We start from the raw sequence: 21830 nt of genomic DNA on the forward strand, positions 1-21830 counted from the left end.
TCCCTGTTGAGAGTAAGGGCTTGAGGAGGATACAGAGGCCCAGCCCTCAAATGCAGAGCAGCTGGGAAACAAATGCCAATAAAAACTGAATATACTTGCAATATTCACAAAAGGCATAATAACCATGAGGCTGTACAAATATTGATCGACTTACGACCTATGCAACTTATGGCCATTTGACTTTACGACCACAATTGCTAGCCATGACTGCTCTGCATCTGGCAGCGCAAGTGTTGCCCAGCTGGGCATATGACAGTGCGGACCAGCTTCCAGCAGCACTACCATCTCCGCATGCACCATTTCAACCGTTATCCCAGACTCAGTACAGCAATTTGTGTTTTGTGTCTTGGATATTTTTCATCAAACCCCTCCCAAGATGTCTACCAAGAGGAAATTGTCTTTGCAAATATTAAACCAGTTGTACCAGTAATCCAGTGTTTTACTTAAACCTGACGAATGTAAAAATAAGAAACAAAATGGTGTAGAGATGATAAAAATGGCATAAAATGAACAAAGAAAATTATGATATATAACAATAATGAAAGAAAGTTATGATAAAATATGACTTAAAGATTTTTATAACATCATTTCACAGTACTGTACATATAGCCTACTCAACTTACAATCAAATCATGTTACGACCGGTCTGTCGAAACCAATCATGGTTGTAAGTCGAGCACTAGCTGTACATCATATTAGACGAGCTCTAATGATATTCTTTATACATAGCCTAAAACAATTCAATACCTGGGAAATAAGGTATAATTTCACCATCTAACTTGTAAGCAACTCCAACTTTGATTTCCGTAAACATGTCCAAAATATCCAATTTAGTAAGTGCCAACCTAATTTTGGAAGAAAAGACAACGTTAAAACAGCAAACTCCTAAGGGCACTAACATCTAACTTGAGAACAAAGGAAAATTCATACAATGATAAAAGGTCCAAAGCAATTCGGAAAACTGATTAGGATTTTGTTTTAAAGAACGCCACATATAAAACACAACAGGACAACAACCTCATGAGTTTTTCTCACAGTAAAGAAATGACTTAACTGATCTACTAGTAAGTTACTTTTGTAATAATGATAATTGAGTTTCACTGATTGATCCACCCCCACTTGCTTAACTTTCTATGATGAACACAAATTTGTGGATGGCTGCCGGGAGGCCAGGACACATCCCGGGGCTGTGGGCCACAGCAGAGCTCACTGCTCTGCAGGGGTGACAAGATAATGCTTAGTTAGACAGATGCCACCCACCCTCATTTCTTCACCCCAGTTACAGTCACCACCACGCTCTGGTCAGAAATTGGCAGAGGAGACTGAAGAAAACACATTAAGGACTTCTCCACGGTACATGAAAATCTCCCAATTAAATGACTAGAAAGTAGAGCTCTACAAGAAAATCTGTGGACATTAGATACAACATTAGGTTTGGGATTCTCGTCCACACATAATTTTTTTTTTGCATTTTTCTGAAGCTGGAAACAGGGAGAGACAGTCAGACTCCCGCATGCGCCCGACCGGGATCCACCCGGCACGCCCACCAGGGGGCGATGCTCTGCCCACCAGGGGGCAATGCTCTGCCCATCCTGGGCATCGCCATGTTGCGACCAGAGCCACTCTAGTGCCTGAGGCAGAGACCACAGAGCCATCCCCAGCGCCCAAGCCATTTTTGCTCCAATGGAGCCTTGGCTGCGGGAGGGGAAGAGAGAGACAGAGAGGAAGGCGCAGCGGAGGGGTGGAGAAGCAAATGGGCGCTTCTCCTATGTGCCCTGGCAGGGAATCGAACCCGGGTCCTCCGCACGCTAGGCCGACGCTCTACCGCTGAGCCAACCGGCCAGGGCTTATTTTTTTATCCTTTATTCTGTTATTGGCTAGAAATTAAGCCTAATGAATACAGACATGAATGCATTCATTTATGTGTATAAGTGTTAACAACTTTCTGAGCACTTTCAATGAACCAGGTGGTGTGCTATATGCTCTCGCTCCATTTCTCAACTAGTTTTCAAAACACCCCCATGATGTAGGTATACTATAATCTAGATGCTGATTAAAAGAATAAGGCACAGAAGATGAAGTTGCCCGAAGTCACACAGCACAATGCACAGATCAGAGATCTAAGTCCAGAAGTCAGATATCAATCAAGCCCATATACTAAAGCACAGTTCCATGGCCTCCCCTCTGCATATACACTATCTACTTGCCTACCTACTTATCTTAACTCCCCTCTGTTTAATAAGCATGTAAGAGGAACATGATTCTTCCTTCTAACCCTGGATGTCTAGGAAAATACCCTCAGGTCCCTCTCTCCCTGTGTCCCTTCTCCTGGTCTACTTCTACCTTGAATTAAAATTTCATTCAGAGGTTAAAGAGAGAAATTTTTTATTGGGGTACTACTCAAGTTTGCATTTCACAAAATTTAACCTGTGGCCATGAATTGTCCTATTACTTCTTGGAAACATGTATTTGATCCATGTTTCCGTTACTTACGCAGTGAATCCGTTAATCATATGTGCATATTTAAGCAGAACGAGGTCCAACCAGCCACACCTTCTTTTCCTTCCAGTAGTTACACCAAACTCTCCACCCCTTGTTTGCAATAATTCTCCAATTTCCTAGGGGACAGAAAACAGAATTTTAGAATTAGAATACCAATGCAGTCAATCTAATAGTACTACTATACCTAAGAGTAGTGGCCCCAACCTTTTTTGGGCCACGGACCAGTTTAATGTCAGAAAATATTTTCACGGACCAGCCTTTAGGGTGGGATGGATAAATGTATCACGTGACCGAGACAAGTGTTCAAGAGCAGGGGTCCCCAAACTATGGCCCACGGGTTGCATGCGGCCCCCTGAGGCCACTTATCCAGCCCCCTGCTGCACTTCCGGAAGGGAGACCTCTTTCATTGGTGGTCAGTGAGAGAAGCACTGTATGCGGTGGCCCTGCAAAGCACAGTGTCGCTCATGTACAGTACTACTTCCGGTGACGCTGGACGCTTGCGTCACGGCTCCGGAAGCGCGTCATATCACTTGTTACTGCTAGCAGTGACAAATATGGAACCGGACATTGGCCATCTCATTAGCCAAAAGCAGGCCCATAGTTCCCATTGACACACTGGTCAGTTTGTTGATTTAAATTTACTTGTTATTTATTTTAAATATTGCATTTGTTCCTGTTTTGTTTTTTTACTTTAATATAAGATATGTGCAGTGTGCATAGAGATTTGTTCATAGTTTTTTTTATAGTCTGGCCCTCCAATGGTCTGAGGGACAGTGAACTGGCCCCCTGTGTAAAAAGTTTGGGGACCCCTGGTCAAGAGTGAGTCTTAGACGGATATAACAGAGGGAATCTGTTCACTTTTTAAAAATAAAACATCGTTCAGACTTAAATATAAATAAAATGGAAATAATGTAAGTTATTTATTCTTTCTCTGCGAACAGGTACCAAATGGCCCACGGACAGGTACCGGTCCGCGGCCCGGGGGGCTGGGGACCACTGCCTAATAGCATCTAACAAGTTGGAGTCTGTTTGAGATAAATTCAACTAAGTTGTAGAGAAAATTCCATAGAGATGGTGAATTTTATGTGAGAGAAGCATTATTTGGAATAGACCCACTATTAGCTTCATTTTTTACCATATTTTAAAATCAATATTTTTTAATGTCATATAGATCACTTCCTAAAATTTAGATTAATATATAAAAATATAAATGCTACATATTAAAAACTAAGTTGTGAATATTTATTAAAACAGGAAACTTGAGCCAATAAAGCTGTGCACACATTTCTTAATATTACTCCAATCAGTCTTGCAACTTAAGTGAAATGCACAGAGACAGGAATTCATGAAAGAAAAAGAACCATGAATTCTTATTTTTAAACTTTTGAATCCGATTTCCTGAGAAAGAGGCTTACGTTGTCTTGCTCTGTAGGGAAGGCACCGATGCCCACTCTGGTTGTGTAAGCTTTCACAACCCCGTACACTTCGCCAACATTCTGAGGGGGCATACCCAAGCCTGTACAAACACCTCCAACCGTACAGTTTGAGGAGGTTACAAAAGGATAAGTTCCTAAAAATAGAAACAAATATTAAATATAAACACACAATATATATTATTTTAAAACAGAATTACAATAAAAATTCTGCATTTGAGTATATTCTAAGTATCTGAGAGACTTGAGTCTAACTGTAACCACCCTCCCAAAGCCTCAGTGTTTTGTTCTGGACTCTTCCTGTATGGAGTGAGATAAAAACAGGTCGTTAGAGATACATCTGCTGCGCGGACACTGGAGAGGCTCCTTGAGTTCATGTACTCACTCAGCCCTGCATGAGAGGTGCATACCCAGTAGACTGCTGAATAATTCAACGCCGAAACCCTGCTGTTATTCGACCATGTAGACTTATAATCTTTGTATTTTAACACCCTCTTGTTTAAAACAAATTTATTTTACTCCCTTGATACAAATAAGAGGTAGCAGCAACCTGCACCAACAACAGCATACTAAAAATGTTGTGGTATTTTAGCATTCCCCTACCTTCTGATTTCTATTCAGGGAATAATCCCAGAAATGACAAGTGTAAGCCAAGAGTGTGCACCTCCCCAAGATCTTCTTCATACTTAAAGTTATTTATAGTGCTAATCAGATACTCTGCATTCTTTCCAGACTGGATAGACATTGTATGGCATCAAAAACACCTATCTACGACAGAGAAACACACTTTCTTTCATTGGTTTACTTGGGTCAAAAGCCAATGAAATGTCAGTAAGAGCTGAGAACAGTCAGACTCATCCTGAGAGATCATAGGTAGACTGAAAGGCCAACAAATCAATGGGCAACAGTTTGAAAATGTTAAGCATTAACTTTTTGAAGATGGAGGAAATATTCTAAATCCACTCAGAATTTCATGCCCAGGAAGTTAAACAGACTTGCACAGATCATAGAATATATGTTTAACAACAATATATATTTGTCCCTGATATTTTTTTAAAAGCCTGATTAAAGACAAAGACTCTTCCGTAGCATTCATCTAACCATTTTATATACATAGTTCTAAGGAACTGAGGTCTGGAATCGAACCATGAACTAAACCATAAAAATCAGTTTATGGAATTTCAAACCCACTGACACAAATATTAATTTGACTCTTCTAATGAACAGTAAATTTTAACATATAAACTGTGTTTTCTACAATATTTCTTTTAAAAAAGAATAGATCAGTATAAGATGACAAACTTCCCCCACTCCTGATTACATACATATACAAGCTAAAAGCCTTGTTGTAAAACCCCTTCATGTTAACATTAATTATTTATATATCAAGTACTTCAGGGCTCAGTCAAGCCTGTGAGTCACAGCTCACTTACCAAAATCAATGTCTAGAAGTGCTGCATTTGCACCTTCTACCAAGATTTTCTTGGGTGGTCCATGTAGGGCCTCATACAAGAAATAGACTCCATCTCTCACCATTGGTTTAATCCTTTCCATATAACCCTATATACAAAGACAAAAACCAACTTCAATGTATATGAATAAATTTGGAATATAACCAGTACAAGTAAAAATGGCCTGACTCTATGACTGAGCAAAGTGACAAATGCAAAACAGAAAGGGGGAGGTGACAGTGCCCACCCTACTGCAACACTGTGATGACCTCTGGTCTCTCTAGCTGATTTTCCAGAACCAGAAAGAGACACTAGCTCAAGAAAAGTAGAGATACAATGATATATATTCAAAGGCTGCAGATAAGGTGACAGCCTTCTGAATAGGCAAGTACTCAGACTTTATAAACCAGCTTTAAGAAAATTAAAAGAATTGAGTATACCAAATTATGATTTTATATTTTGTGAAGCATTTAAAAAGCTACATTTATAATCCATGTAACCGTGAGTTTTAAAATTTCCATATCAAAATGAGATTCTTAAAATGTAGTGAGGGAGGAGACCTCAAGGTGGCCACGGAGTAGGCCCGTGATGGCAAACCTTTTTATAAAAACCTCCCACTTTTGCAGTGCTGGTCAACCTGGTCCCTCCCGCCTAGTAGTGGGCGTTCCAGCTTTCATGGTGGGCTAAAGCATAGGGGTAGACACTTTGAGGAATGGACACCCTAAAGGTTAGGCCTAACCCTTGGGCTGAATCACGCCCCAAATCTAAAGTGAACATTTTGCCTCAGAGCAGCACCACCAGCAAAGGGAAGAAATTACCTCATCCAAAGGAGGCTCCCCTGCCCCAGTTAGAACAAAGAAGCACTTAGAGGCAGGCAACACGTTAGGGACACAGCTAGTGAGTGCTAGGGTCTGAATTACACTGCCATCCCCACGCTGCTGAGTGCTCGTCAGGGGCAGGCAGGTGCCGCAGCAGCCGCTGCAAAGGTCAAAGCAAGCCTACAAACCCGCCCACGGCTGAGCCCAGGAGACGCAAAGTAGGTACGAGCACAGGCACACGCAGGCCGGCCAGTGGAGCTGGGGGACCCAGCGGCGGCTGTGAAGGTCCAAGCTCCCGCACAACCCTGCCCGTCCTTGGAGGTGGAGGGGGCCCAGAGGTCAGTGGAGGTGGTCCGAGCGGCTGCGCGCAAGCCGCCTGCGGAGACAGAGGCCCTGGCTGCGGCAGAAGTCTGGGCTCGTGCACAATCACGCCTGTGGTTTGGGCCCACCGCCCGCAGCTGAGTGCGGCCCACCTGCAAGGCAGAGGCCACGGTGGCTGCTGCGCAGGTCTGGGCTCACATGTAATCATGCCTGCGGCTTGGGCCCACCCCTGGCAGCGGCTGCAGCTCCGGCGACAGTGGAAGTGGTCCTAAAGAGCGTGCGAGCCGCCTGTGGTGGCTGAAACCCTGGCAGGCCGCTGCGGAAGTCTGAGCTTACGCACAATCCAGCCCACCCTGTGAGCCTGCCCTTGGCAGTGGCTGGGGCCCGGCGACCTCAGGGTCGGTTGGAGCAGGCACACGCAGTTCCACCAGAAGCCGCAGCAGCAGTAGAGGTGGGCTAGCACTGGCAGCGTCCCAGCCCAAACACCCCAGGCAATGTGGCAGACAGACCACACAGCTGGAGCACAGAGGCCACACCCACTGGTCCCCTGAGACCACACCCTTCTCAGTGCTGAAAAATAAAATAAAATAGAAAGTCTGGATAGAAGACATCTGAGGCCAAGAGGCAAGCCACATCCAATATCATACCTAATCACTGAATTACACTACTGAGCCCAACAAGTAGCCAGCAATAAGAGACTGTAAAAAGCGATTCTCAGGGAAACTTCAACTTTCAAAGGAACTTCCCCCAGGCAAGAAGTAGATAAAAGCTAGCCTAGGAGTACAGATGATATTTACAATGGCACCTGAGCCCAGCAGAGGCAGCCACAATATCTAGATCATCTGTAGCTCCAAAAAGGTAGAAAAGAGACAGTCATAAGCAGTGACCCCCACAGGTCTGCACCAGGCTCTGGCCAGGGAGGCCCAGGGGTGGCACATCCAGTGGCCAGATACGGAGAGCATTAGTTCAGGACCTAACAACCCTTGTTAGAGAGGCAGCTTAAGGAAGGGCTCCTCACACCTAACCCAGCTAAGATAGAAAATGCCAACACAAATAGCAAAAAGAATAGTGATAGCAGATAAGCAGTTCACAGCAGATTACAAACAACAGCTGATTTCAACCCAAGACGACCTAGAAACAACACAACTGAAAATTGAAGGCAGACAATACCAACCCTAGACTCAGCTAGCTACACAAACAATACACCCAAAGGAAGAGTTTATACACAAAATGGGAAGACAAAGAAATGCAACCCAAATGAATCAACAAGAGTAATCCCCATAAAAAGAACTGAGTGAGATGGAAATAACCAAATTACCAATGCAGAGTTTAAAATAATGATTGTTAGGATGCTCAAAGATCTTAGAGCAACATTGGATGGACATAATGAACACCTAAATAAAGAGATAACAAGTATCAAAAAGGACATTGAAATTATAAAAAAGAACCAGACAGGAATGACGAACACAATATCAGAAATGAAGACTACACTAGAAGGAATTAAAAGCAGGCTGGATGAAGCAGAGGATCGAATCAGTGATTTAAATGACAAGATAAATGAAAGCACGGAGCAGAACAGCAAAAAGAAAAGAGGATCAAAAAGTCTGAGGAAACTCTAAGAGAGCTCTGTGACAACATAAAGAGAAACAATATCCACAATAATAGGGGTTCCTGAAAGGGAAGAGAAAGAACAAGGAATAGAGAACCTGTTCAAAGAAATTATAGCTGAAAAATTCCCTAAATTGATGCAGGAAAAAATCACACAGGTTCAAGAAGAGAGAACCCCAATAAAAAAGAACCCAGAGACTCACACCAAGACACATCATAATCAAAATACCAAAACTAAGAGATAAAAAAAGAATACTAAAAGCTGTAGGAGAAAAACAGTCTATCACCTACAAAGGAACCTCCATAAGGATGACATCTGACTTCTCAACAGAAACCCTTGAGGGCAGAACGGAACGGCAAAAAATATTCAAAGTAACGCAGAACAAGAACCTACAACCAAGATTTCTTTATCCAGCAAGGCTATCATTTAAGATTGAAGTTAAAATAAAAAGCTTCCCAAACAAACAAACAAAAAAATCTCAAGGAATTCATCACAACCAAACCAATGCTGCAAGAAATCTTAAGGGGCCTGCTGTAGACAGAACAAAGCCAGGAAAAGAAAATCTAGTAAAAGAGGAATGTAGATTTAAAGAAAGAAATGGCAATAAACAACTATGTATCAATATTAACCTCAAATGTAAATGGATTAAATGCTCCAATCAAAAGACATAGGGTAGCTGCATAGATAAGAAAACAGGATCCATATATATGCTGTCTACAAGAAACCCACCTCAAAACAAAAGACACATCTAGACTAAAAGTAAAAGGATGGAAAAAAAATATTTCATGCAATGGAATGAAAAAAAAAGCTGAGGTAGCAATACTTTTATTTGACAAAACAAACTTTAAAACAAACACTATAGTAAGGAATAAAGAAGGTCACTACATTATGATAAAGGGAACAATCCAACAGGAAGAGATAACCATCATAAATAGCTATGCACCTAATATAGAAGCACCTAAATAGATAAAGCAGATTTTGATGAAAATAAAGGGTGAGATCAACAGAAATACGATAATAGTAGGGAATTTCAATACCCACTAACATCACTGAATAGATCCTCTAGAAAGAAAATTAACAAAGAAACAGCAGAATTAAGGGACACTAGATCAACTGGATTTAATAGATATCTTCAGAACCTTTCACCCCTAAAGCAGCAGAATATACATTCTTTTCAAGTGCTCATGGTACATTCTCTAGGATAGACCACATATTAGGGCACAAAATGAGTCTCAACAAATTCAAGAAGACTGAAATCATATCAAGCATCTTCTCAGATCACAATGGCATGAAACTAGAAATCAATTACAATAGAAAAATAGAAAAACACTCAAACACATGGAAACTAAAGAGCATGTTATTAAATAATGAATGAGCCAACAATGAGATCAGGGAAGAAATAAAAATTTTCCTTGAAACAAATGAAAATGAACATACAACAACTCAAAATCTATGGGACACAGCAAAAGCAGTCCTGAGAGGGAAGTTCATAGCATTACAGGTATACCTTAAGAAGCTAGAAAAAGCTCAAATAAACAACTTAAACCTGCATCTAAAAGAACTAGAAAAAGAACAGTAAGTAAGGCCCAGAGGTAGTAGAAGGAAGGAAATAATAAAGATCAGAGTGGAAATAAATGACATAGAGGCTAAAGAAACAATACAGAGGATCAATAAAACCAAGAGCTGGTTCTTTGAAAGAGTAAACAAGATCAATGAACCTTTAATGAGACTCACCAAGAAAAGAAGAGAGAGGACTCAAATAAATAAAGTTAGAAATGAGAGTGGAGAAATAACAACCGACACAACAGAAATAAATACACAATATTGTAAGAAAATACTATGAAGAACTAACTGTATGCCAAAAAATTTAACAACCTAGGTGAAATGGACAAATTCCTTGAAACATATAATCTTCCAAAAATCAATCTGGAAGAATCAGAAAACCTAAACAGACCAATTACAACAAAAGAGATCGAAACAGTTATCAAAAAGCTCCCAAAAAACAAATCCCCTGGGCTCGATTGATGGCTGCACTAGTGAATTCTACCAAATATCCAAAGAAGAGCTAACTCCTATCCTTCTCAAGCTATTTCAAAAAATTCAAGAGGAAAGAACACTTCCAAGTTCCTTTTATGGGGCGAGCATAATTCTGATTACAAAACCAGGCAAAGACAACACAAAGAAAGAAAATTATAGGCCAATATCCCTGATGAATTTAGATGCTAAAATCCTCAACAAAATATTAGCAAACCAGATCCAGCAATACATGAAAAAAATCATACATCATGATCAAGTGGGATTTATTCTGGGGAGGCAAGGCTGGTACAACATTCACAAATCAATGTGATTCATCACATAAACAAAAGGAAGGAGAAAAACCACATGATAATTTCAAAGATGCAGAAAAAGCATTTGATAAAATCCTGCACCCATTTATGATCAAAACTCTCAGCAAAGTGGGAATACAGGGAACATACCTCAACATAATAAAGACCATCTATGACAGACCCACAGCCAACATCATACTCAATGGGCAAAAATTAAAAGCAATCTCCTTAAGATCAGGAACAAGGCAGGGGTGCCCCCTTTCACCACTCTTATTCAATATAGGTCTGGAAGTCCTAGCCACAGCAATCAGACAAGAAGAAGAAATAAAAGGCATCCAAATTGGAAAAGAAGAAGTAAAACTATCATTATTTGCTGATGATATGATACTGTACACAGAAAACCCTAAAGTCTCAGTCAAAAAACTACTGGACCTGAGAAATGAATTCAGCAAAGTGGCAGAATGTAAAATTAATATCCAGAAATCAGAGGCATTTTTATACACCAACAATGAACAGTCAGAAAGAGAAATTAAGGAAACAATCCCCTTCACTATTGCAACAAAAAATATAAAGTACCTAAGAGTACATTTAACCAAGGAGACTAAAGACTTGTACTCAGAAAATTATAAAACATTGATAAAAGAAATCAAGGAAGATACAAACAAGTGGAAACATATACTGTGTTCATGGTTAGGAAGAATAAACATCGTTAAAATGTCAATATTACCCAAAGCAATTTATAAATTCAATGCAATTCCTATTAAAATATCAATGACATACTTCAAAGATATAGAACAAATATTCCAAAAATTCATATGGAACCAGGAAAGAACATAAATAGCCTCAGCAATCTTGAAAAAGAAGAATAAAGTGGGTGGTATCAAACTTCCTGATAAAGGCCATTGTACTCAAAACAGCTTGGTACTGGCATAAGAACAGGTATATAGATCAATGGAAAAGAATAGAGAACCCAGAAATAAACCCACACCTTTATGGACAATTGATATTTGACAAAGGAGATAAGAGCATACAATGGAGTAAAGACAGTCTCTTTAACAAATGGTGTTGGGAAAATTGGACAGCTACCTGTAAAAAAATAAAACTAGACCACCAACTTACACCATTCACAAAAATAAACTCAAAATGGCCTGACCAGGTGGTGGCGCAGTGGATAGAGCGTCGGACTGGGATGCGGAAGGACCCAGGTTCGAGACCCCGAGGTCGCCAGCTTGAGCGCGGGCTCATCTGGCTTGAGCAAAGAGCTCACCAGCTTGGACCCAAGGTCGCTGGCTCCAGCAGGGGGTTACTCGGTCTGCTGAAGGCCCACGGTCAAGGCACATGTGAGAAAGCAATCAATGAACAACTAAGAAGTCGCAACGCGCAACGAGAAACTGATGATTGATGCTTCTCATCTCTCTCCGTTCCTGTCTGTCTGTCCCTGTCTATCTCTGCCTCTGTAAAAAAAAATAAAATAAAATAAAAAATAAACTCAAAATGGATATAAGACTTAAATGTAAGCCGTGAAACCATAAGCATCCTAGAGGAAAACAGGCAATAAACTCTCTGACATCTCTCGCAGCAATATATTTGCCTATTTATCTCCACGGGCAAGTGAAATAAAGGACAGGATAAACAAATGGGACTATATCAAACTAAAAAGTTCTTGCACAGCTAAAGACAATATGAACAAATAAAAAGGCAAACCACACAATGGGAGAACATATTTGACAATACGTCTGGTAAGAGGTTAACCAAAATTTAGAAAGAAGTTGTAAAACTCAACATCAGAAAGATAAGCAATCCAATCAAATAATGGGCAAAAAAAAAAAAAAATGAATAGACATCTTTCCAAAGAGGACATACAGATGGCTAATAGGCAGACAAAAAAATGTTCAACATCACTAGTCATTAGAGAAATGCAAATTAAAACCACAATGAGATATCACCTCACACCAGTCAGAATGGCACTCAGTAACAAAACAACACAGAGTAAGTGCTGGTGAGGATGTGGAGAAAAGGGAACCCTCCTGCACTGCTGGTGGGAATGCAGACTAGTGCAGCCACTGTAGAAAATAGTATGGAGATTCTTCAAAAAACTAAAAATCAAACTGCCTTTTGACCCAGCCATCCCACTTTTAGGAATATATCCCAAGAACACATCAATAATTCAAAAAGAGAAATGCACCCCCATGTTTATGGCAGCATTGTTTACAATAGCCAAGATCTGGAAACAGCCCAAGTGTCCGTCAGTGGACAAGTGGATTTAAAAGCAGTGGTATATTATTATGAAAAAGAAGGAAATCTTACCTTTTGTGACAACATGGATCGACCTGGAAACTATTATGTTAAGTGAAATAAACCAGGCAGAGAAAGAAAAATACCATATGACCTCACTCATTTGAGGAATCCAATGTACAATGTGAACTGAGGAATGGAATAAAAGGGATTGAAGGGTCCAGAGGGAAAGCCATCAGAGGAAAAGGGGATGATAGGATGGGATGAGAGCAGAAAAGCAAAACTAGGGGGAGGGCATTGTGGGCAGGAGGGCAAAGGGGATGTGGTGGGGAACACGGGGGAGGAGGGAGGTATGTGGGGGGACACTAGAATCTATGTAAACCCAATACATTAAAATAAAATTTAAAAAAATTGTGGTGAGGTCTACAAGCAATATTGCCAAGTATGCAAATATCAATAATTGATTGCTAACATTCTTCTTCCATTATATTCCATTACAGTAAAATACCTAAGTGATATTACTAGTAAACAATATCCAATACCATTTTACACATGAGCATTATAAAACTTTCTCAAAACATACAGTTAACAATACTGCTTAATTTTAGAATTCAATTAAAAATGCAATATAAACAAAAGTTGCCCCAATGCGTATACTATAAGAGCAATAAAACCTAGTTTTAACTCTTTAAATATTTAGCCAGATTAGTATGGAAATTCATAAATTCACCAAGTATGTTCTATAAACTGATGAAAGTATGGTCCCCCCTTGACTCTCATCTCCAATTTCATGCTTATTCCTATTTTAGTCCTTTTGTTATGCCTAAAATGACCAACCTATCATCACATCCCTTATTCTTTAAAGATCTGGTTCAACAAACATCGCCCATTAAGAACCTTCTTACCCAATCTGTTCATTAGTCATCTAGTTTACATTTACATGGAACATGCAAGAAATAGAATTGAAAAGCCATATCCATACTTCAGTATATGAATATTTCCAAGTTGTTAATAATAAATTTAAAATAACTTGTAAACAGAATGAAAAGAAAATGGCAATCTATTCTAAGCAACAATCAATACAATCCAATTTAGACTGCAACTAGAAATTCACCCGAGACTGTGGGTGATGCAAGGGTGCGGCAGACAGGAGACTCCACTGGACTACTGACTGACTCAGGCACCTGTGATGACTAATAGCTGCCAACTTGGGCCTAATCTTTGACCAATTACCTTATTGTTATTATTTTTTTTTTTTTAGATTTTATTAATTGATTTTTGGAAAGAGGGAAGAGACAAAAAAAGACAGGGAGAGTGAGAAAGAGAGGAGAGAAACAGGAAGCATCTACTCATAGTTGCTTCCTATATGTGCCTTGACCGGGCAAGCCCATGGTTTCAAACTGGCAAATTCAGCGTTCCAGGTTGACGCTTTATCAACTGCGCCACCACAGGTCAGGCCAATTACCTTATTTGTCTCTTAAGAGATTGACCCTATGGGCTATCACTCCTAACAGGCTAGTTAGCTTTCAGAGTTCTCTCTCACTTGACCCTTTGTTGATTATTCTCCACACAGCTATGAGTGATTTTTATATAATACAAATCTAGTCTTTATTCTGCTCAAAATTATTTGATAGTTTTTTCTCTACCTCCACGATAAAAGCTAAACTCCCTTTTAAGTCCTTGACTACAGGTATATAAGACCACTATCTGACCTATAACTTGGTCCCTACTTATCTACCTTTATTCTTAGCTACTTGACTGCTGTTTCCTGCTCCCCGTATTTTAAGCCATGTCGTGTGAAGTTACACAAACATATCACATCCTTTTAGGTCTATATACTTTTAGATTTAAAATAAAGCAAACATTTCCCTTTACCAGTTCTTATCTATAATACTTTACACATATATGTGTGGCACTTATTATACTACAAACTATTTTATATATAACTGCTTTTGTGTGTGTGTGTGTGCACGTGTGCCTGTGTGTTGCAAACACAGAGAGACACAGAGAGAGGGACAGATAGGGAGATAGACAGGAAGGGAGAGAGATGAGAAGCATCAATTCTTCATTGCGGCACCTTAATTGTTCATTGATTGCTTTCTCATATGTGCCTTGACCGGGGGCTACAGCAGACCGAGTAACCCCTTGCTCGAGCGAGTGACCTTGGGCTCAAGCTAGTGAGCCTTGCTCAAACCAGATGAGCCTGCGCTCAAGCCAGCAACCTCGGGGTTTCGAACCTGGGTCCTCCACATCCCAGTCTGATGCTCTATCCACTGCGTCACTGCCTGGTCAGGCTATAACTTTTAAGTTACCATATTTTCTTCATTCTTATATTTTTACTTCCTAACACAAAGCCTGAATGAATGAAAGCTCTAGATGCCAATTTGGCAAACAAGTTTTTAAAAGGACATTTAAAAAGTCAGAAAGCTTTACCTTGAGTTTTTGTAATTCACCTTCAATGTCTATTTCCAAAGTGGGGTATATAGATTTGTACTGGTTTGCAAGAACTTTGAACCTTAAAAATACAGAAAAGTCAAGATGTTAGCTCTGAGAAATATGGCTAAATCAAGATATCAGCCTTTAAAGTATTCTGATAAAACCATTTGATTCATATAGTTTCTGTAGATAAGTGATCTAACAAATTAACTCCCAAACTAAAGTTACATTCTGAAAAATAAAATCTAATAAAGGAGACTAGTCATATTAATAAATGACACACTCAAAATATTTTTTTACTCAAGTTTAGGAATATCAACAATATAATTAAGGTTATGTGTAAGTAGGAGGAAATAGCTAAAATCTGTAAAAACAAGACATATCTGAATTAATTATATTATGCTATGTATAAAACAAAAGGGATAGTTGACATAATGTTTTTAAGAGACAGAGGCAGACATCTGCAGTCTCGGACATTCCCTGGTGGTGCCCTGCCAGTGCAGACAAACTCTTAACCAAAAATGGATAGAACACATGATACCTTTGAACACATGATACCTTTGATGTCACCTCTTATTAACTGTAACCAACTAACTCCCCATCACTGAGTCATCACATAGCTTTCTCCTGATTATTAGGTTCCCCTTGCAGACTTTTCAACAGAGTTAAGTGTCCATGTGTTATTTCCATTTTTCCAGGTGGGTTTGGTACACAGTAGCTCACCAGGACCTGAGGGGCTGATTACTGCGAGGTGAAGGGACAGGATGGGGTCTCGGAGCTGAGACTCTGAGAACCAAGACTCTAGGATGTGGTGACGCCACTGAAGCCCAGCCACACCCCCCTACAAACACCTGTTTCTCAGCAAACCACTCCAAATTTCAATCCTTAAACATAAGTTTGGTATTGTCATCTTGGGTGCTGACACCATCATATTACTTTTCATCAAGTTAACCTGAAATTAAGGCCTAATTAAAATGTAATAAACACAATATGGTGTACAGAGATGTGTTGTGGAACAGGGCACCTGCAACCTGTGTCATTATATTAACTACTGTCACCCCAATAAATTCCATTTAAAAAATAAAATAAAATGTAATAAAAATAACTTTTAATATCCTAAATAAAACAAAAATGCCACCATTATTCCAACTGATTTTACCCATCTGCCACCTGACTTTTAAAAATTCTAAAATTCCATTTGCTCCTTCCACTTGAAACACAAGGTAGTTACCTCTCAGAGAAGCCATCAAAATCAGAAACGAGATCGCACATCCTGAGTCCACTCCGAGCAGCTTTGGAAGAATACACTGGGCCAATGCCCTTTTTTGTGGTACCCAAACTTGAAAATAAATCAAAAGCAAGCTTTAAGTTAGACAAGAAAGATGCAATTCTTGTGGTCAGATTGATGTATTTTCTGTTACGCTATTTCCTGACAGCTCCTTTTCAAAATCCTATTGATTTTCTCTGCAATTGAATCTAGATATTTTAATACTTATTTTCCTCAACCTCTGGCATAGAACTTAAGCACAAGGGTCTGGATATGCTTCAACTGTACCAGAAACAGAAAGCAAAGAAAAAGAAAACTATAATCAGGCGTCCCCAAACAAGGGCCCACGGGCCACAATGCGGCCCCCTGAGGCCATTTATCCACCCTCCACTGCACTTCTGGAAGAGGCACCTCTTTCATTGATGGTCAGTGAGAGGACCACTGTATTTGGCAGCCCTCCAATGGTCTGAGGGACAGTGAACTGGCCCCCTGTGTAAAAAGTTTGGAGACCCCTGCATACTTCTTTCCTGCTTGTTCTTGTCTCTGTTGTTCCTGGATACCGTCAGCTGCTTGATGAAAATCAAATACTGCAGAGAAACAACATCACAGTTTTTTATTGAAACAAAAGTAATACAGGAAAGCAAAATGTTTTATTTTAAACTACCAAAATTATAAATTCTTTTTCAGTCTAATTTCATTATGACAAATTAGATACAGTTTAAGAAATGAAAATAATGGTAGGAGGAAAGGTTATAATACCAACTGGTATAGTAATTCATTCCTATTTATTGCGATCAATAATATTTTTAAAATGAGTCACGAAGAGGATAGTTTTGGAACACCCTATCCAATAATTCAATAAAGCTCAGTTTACTAAGCTATCTTTTCTTCAAGTTCTGGACTCCAGAAATCTAGGGATTATTTTGACATCTCCCTCCTTCTCACTAATCCACTAGTCCCAAACTTGCATCACCTTTCACCAAAACTGAGCCTCCTAATGAGTGTGCCTATTTCCACTCTTGAACACCACTAATTCATAATTCTTAGTATAACCAAAGCCATCTTTCCAAGACAGAAATATTGTGTCACCATTTCTTTGCCTTAAAAACTCAATGGCTTTCTATCGCTAAGAAGAAATGCTATATCTGATAAAGGATTAAGATCCAAAATATATTTTAAAAACTCATACAACCCAACATCAGAAAAACAATCTGAGTAAAAATGGGCACTAGACCTGACTACCCATTTCTCCAAAGACACACAAATGACTAACAGACATATGAAAAAATGTTTAACATCACTAGTCAAACCATAATGAGATATCACCTCACACCTGTCAGAATGGCCATTATAAAAAAAAGACAAACCCTGGGCTTGCCTGGTCAAGGCACATATGGGAGTTGATGCTTCCAGCTCCTCCCCCCTTCTCTCTCTCTGTCTCTCTCTCCTCTCTCTCTCTCTCTCCTCTCTCCTTCTCTCTCTCTCTCTCTCTCTCTCTCCTCTCTAAAAATGAATAAATAAAATTTTTAAAAAATTTTTAAAAAAAAGAAAAGAAAACAGTACGGAGGCTTCTCAAAAAAATTAAAAATAGTACTACCATATGACCCAGCAGTTCCACTTCTGGGCAATAATCTGAAAAATTAAAAACACTAATTCTCAGCGGTAGTGCGTCGGCCTAGCGTGCGGAGGACCCGGGTTCGATTCCCGGCCAGGGCACACAGGAGAAGCGCCCATTTGCTTCTCCACCCCTCCGCCGCGCTTTCCTCTCTGTCTCTCTCGTCCCCTCCCGCAGCCAAGGCTCCATTGGAGCAAAGATGGCCCGGGCGCTGGGGATGGCTCTGTGGCCTCTGCCCCAGGCGCTAGAGTGGCTCTGGTCGCAACATGGCGACGCCCAGGATGGGCAGAGCATCGCCCCCTGGTGGGCAGAGCGTCGCCCCTGGTGGGCGTGCCGGGTGGATCCCGGTCGGGCGCATGCGGGAGTCTGTCTGACTGTCTCTCCCTGTTTCCAGCTTCAGAAAAATGGGAAAAAAAAACAAACAAAAAAAAACACTAATTCAAAACAATATATGCATCCCTATGTTCACTGCTGCATTATGTACAACAGCCAAGATAGAGAAGCAATGTAAGGATCTGTCAACAGATGAATAGGTAAAGAAGATGAAATAGTCCTCTGCCATAAAAATGAATAAAATCTTACTATGAATGGACCTAGAGGTTACTATTCTAAGTGAAATACATCAGGCAGCAATAGACAAATACCATCTGATTGCATTTTTTATGTGGAATCTGAGGGTCAAAACAAGAGAGCAAGCAAAACAAAACAGAAACAGATTCATACAGAGACCAAACTAAACTGATGGTTGCCAGAAGAGGTGGGTGAAAAGGAGAAGGTTAAGAGGAACAAATTTCCAGTTATAAATTAAGTCACAGGGATGTAATATACAGCATAGGGAATATTATCAGTACTACAGTAATAACTATATGGTGACACAAGGTTACTAGAATTGTCGTAGTGATCACTTCATAAGGTATACAGATGTTGAGTCACCATGAGAATTCAGTTGAATTCATTGAAACAATATTGTACGTCAACTATATTTTAATAAAAGTTTACAAACTAAAACAAAAAAAATAAAGTGTGCAATTGAATCATTTTTAGTATATTTAACTATGGCTTCTTCTCACTGATTGTGTTTCCAAATAAATAAGTTGAAATTTGTAAATGTTAAACAGAACGACTGATATAAGGTTCCTGGAACAGATGGTAGGTACAGATGGTAAAACTAGAAAAAGTCTAAGAAACGTAATCTAAAACCACCCTCTGATTTACTCTAGCCCCCAAGACATGTCAAGAGGTTTACTGCCTATGCTTTCTTCTAGGAATTGTATGGTTTCAGGTCTTATGTTCAAGTCTTTCATTTCATTGATTAATTTTTGTGTCTGGTGTAAGATAGTGGTCCAGTTTCATTCTTTTGCATGTGGCTGTCCAGTTTTCCCAACACCATTTATTAAACAGACTATCCTTTCCTCATGTATATTCTTGGCTCCTCTGTCATAGATTAATTGACTATATAGAAATGGGTTTATTTCAAAACTCTATTCCGACAATTGAGCTATGTGTGTTTTTATGCCAATACCATGCTGCTTTAATTACTAAAGCTTTGTAACATAGTTTGAAAACAGGGACTATATAATGCCTCCAGTTTTCTTCTTCTTTTTCAAGAGTCCTTTGAAAATTTGAGGTCTTTTGTGATTCATACAAATTTTAGGATTGTTCTATTTCTATTGAAAAAAATGCCATTGGAATTTTCATAAGGATTGCATTGACAGTATAGACATTTTAATATTAATTCTTCTAATCCATGAGCACAGAATACCTTTCATTTATTTGTGTCTTCTTAAATTTCTTTCATCAATATTTTATAATTTTCAGTTATACAGGTTTTTCACCTCCTTGGTTAACAGAGTAGCTTTTCAAGGCACTAGGAAGGCTCTATATAATAAGGTAGATATTGATTACAGGGGTAAAATATGTGTCTCCTTTTGTGCACCTTGCTGTACTATGTGGTATGTTAAAATGTTCATTCATTTCTAAGTTATGGATTTTAGACCTCGGCCAATAAGTACACTACTCACAAAAATTAGGGGATATTTTATCACTTCAGATTCATTTTGAAATATCCCCTAAGTTTTGTGGGCAGTATAGCTATCAGATATTACAGGAATTAGTTTAATACTATGTTCCTATTTTGGTGCCCAGCCCATAGCCCTTCTTAGTTACTTTTTAGGGTCTAGAACAGTTCTGAAGAACTGCTTCATCAAACTCGAACTTTGCAAAGTACTTAAGACAAGATGAGATCTTAAGACTAAATCATCTCTTTTGAATAAAAGAGCATTTGTATTTCAATATTTGTTTTATTTTTTATGTTCAAAGAAGTTACAAAGGCAACTGGCAAACCACAAATAAATGGCTGATGGAAAGCAGATGAACCATATTTTTCAGAAAGTAATTTAGTGCCTTGGCAGCTCATGTTTTCTCCCATTTTTCTAGGCCCCAGGAAGCTATTAGTGAAATCAAAATAATTATTTTCATAAAGTTTCACTGTAGTATGGGGTTGTAATAACCCCGCTATTACCATTTGAAAGTGCAGGCTTTGAAGTTGCTTTGACTACCCTTCCATTTTCCACAGCCTAGATATTGAAAACAAAAATATACCAAGTGGGGATTCGGTCTAATTTTTAAAATTAAAGATAAATGTCCACATTCAATAGATAAATCTTATCAACACCATCTTCTTATTCGTTTTTATTACAATAGTTAAGCTTCACTAATACCCCTCGTGCTGCCTGCTGTCTAATAGAAGCCTCAGGACATGTCATCTCCACTTCTCATACCTCTACAGGTCTATTTTGTGTTTTCAGTTGTGTTTTTTTTTAATTGTGGCCATGTATCATGAGGTCTGCCCAAATAACAGATGTGTAAATCACGATATGGTGTGGTTATCCACAGCCTCAACATTGCGCAGCAGTTGTCTGGAACTCAGGTATCTTTCATCTCCTTTGGGTCTTTATATGCAAATATAATCTCAGTGAAACCTGCTTGGTCCCTTTATCTAAAAGTGTAGGTTCCACCCACTGCCTCCCAGCTGCCTGACATTACTTGCTCCTTTTTTCTGATTCATTTTTTCTCCTTGGAGGTTATCACTGTATATAATGATACATTTATGATCCATTTGTTTTGACAGAGGACCATGAGAAAGTTCTAAAGATCAGTGGCCTTCATCATCTAACACAGAGGTCCCCAAATTACGGCCTTTATCCGGCCCCGCGCACTTCCAGAAGGGCCGCCTCTTTCATTACTGATCAGTGAGAGGAGCACAGGATGCTAGAAGTACTGTATGTGGCGGTGCGGCAAAGCCCGGGGTCGCTCACATACAGTACTACTTCCGGTGACGCGGGACGCACGCGTCACAGCTCCGGGAACGCGTCATATCACTTGTTACAGCTAGCAGTGGCAAATATGGAACCGGACATTGACCATCTCATTAGCCAAAAGCAGGCCCATAGTTCCCATTGAAATACTGGTCAGTTTGTTGATTTAAATTTACTTGTTCTTTATTTTAAATATTGGATTTGTTCCTGTTTTGTTTTTTTACTTTAAAATAAGATATGTGCAGTGTGCATAGGGATTTGTTCATAGTTTTTTTTATAGTCCGGCCCTCCAACAGTCTGAGGGACAGTGAACTGGCCCCCTGTGTAAAAAGTTTGGGGACCCCTGATCTAACACAATACCTTACTTTATCCACAAGACAGAGGCAATGAATACCAAAAAGGCTATATATAAAAACTGAAGGGGAAAGAAGTTAAAGGCAATGGTAACAGAATATTCATGGTAACAGAATATGTATAAGGTCAATAATTAGTGAGTATA

At 39.5% G+C, this 21830-nt stretch overlaps 1 protein-coding gene across 2 annotated transcripts in view; it reads right to left on the bottom strand.

The window, feature by feature from the left end:
* ADSS2 (adenylosuccinate synthase 2) overlaps positions 1-21830 on the bottom strand; it is a 41894-nt gene that overhangs the window by 4429 nt on the left and 15635 nt on the right. For both annotated transcript variants that reach the window (XM_066236868.1, XM_066236860.1), the window contains exons 5-11: positions 16920-16986; positions 16364-16471; positions 15130-15211; positions 5369-5495; positions 3918-4072; positions 2494-2618; positions 748-845 (exon numbers count right to left, since the gene is read on the bottom strand). In XM_066236868.1, coding sequence (XP_066092965.1) covers positions 748-845; positions 2494-2618; positions 3918-4072; positions 5369-5495; positions 15130-15211; positions 16364-16471; positions 16920-16986 — 762 coding nt within the window. The remainder of the gene's footprint in view (positions 1-747; positions 846-2493; positions 2619-3917; positions 4073-5368; positions 5496-15129; positions 15212-16363; positions 16472-16919; positions 16987-21830) is intronic.

This window comes from Saccopteryx bilineata, chromosome 1 (genome assembly GCF_036850765.1).
Source record: "Saccopteryx bilineata isolate mSacBil1 chromosome 1, mSacBil1_pri_phased_curated, whole genome shotgun sequence".
Taxonomy (NCBI): Eukaryota; Metazoa; Chordata; class Mammalia; order Chiroptera; family Emballonuridae; genus Saccopteryx; species Saccopteryx bilineata.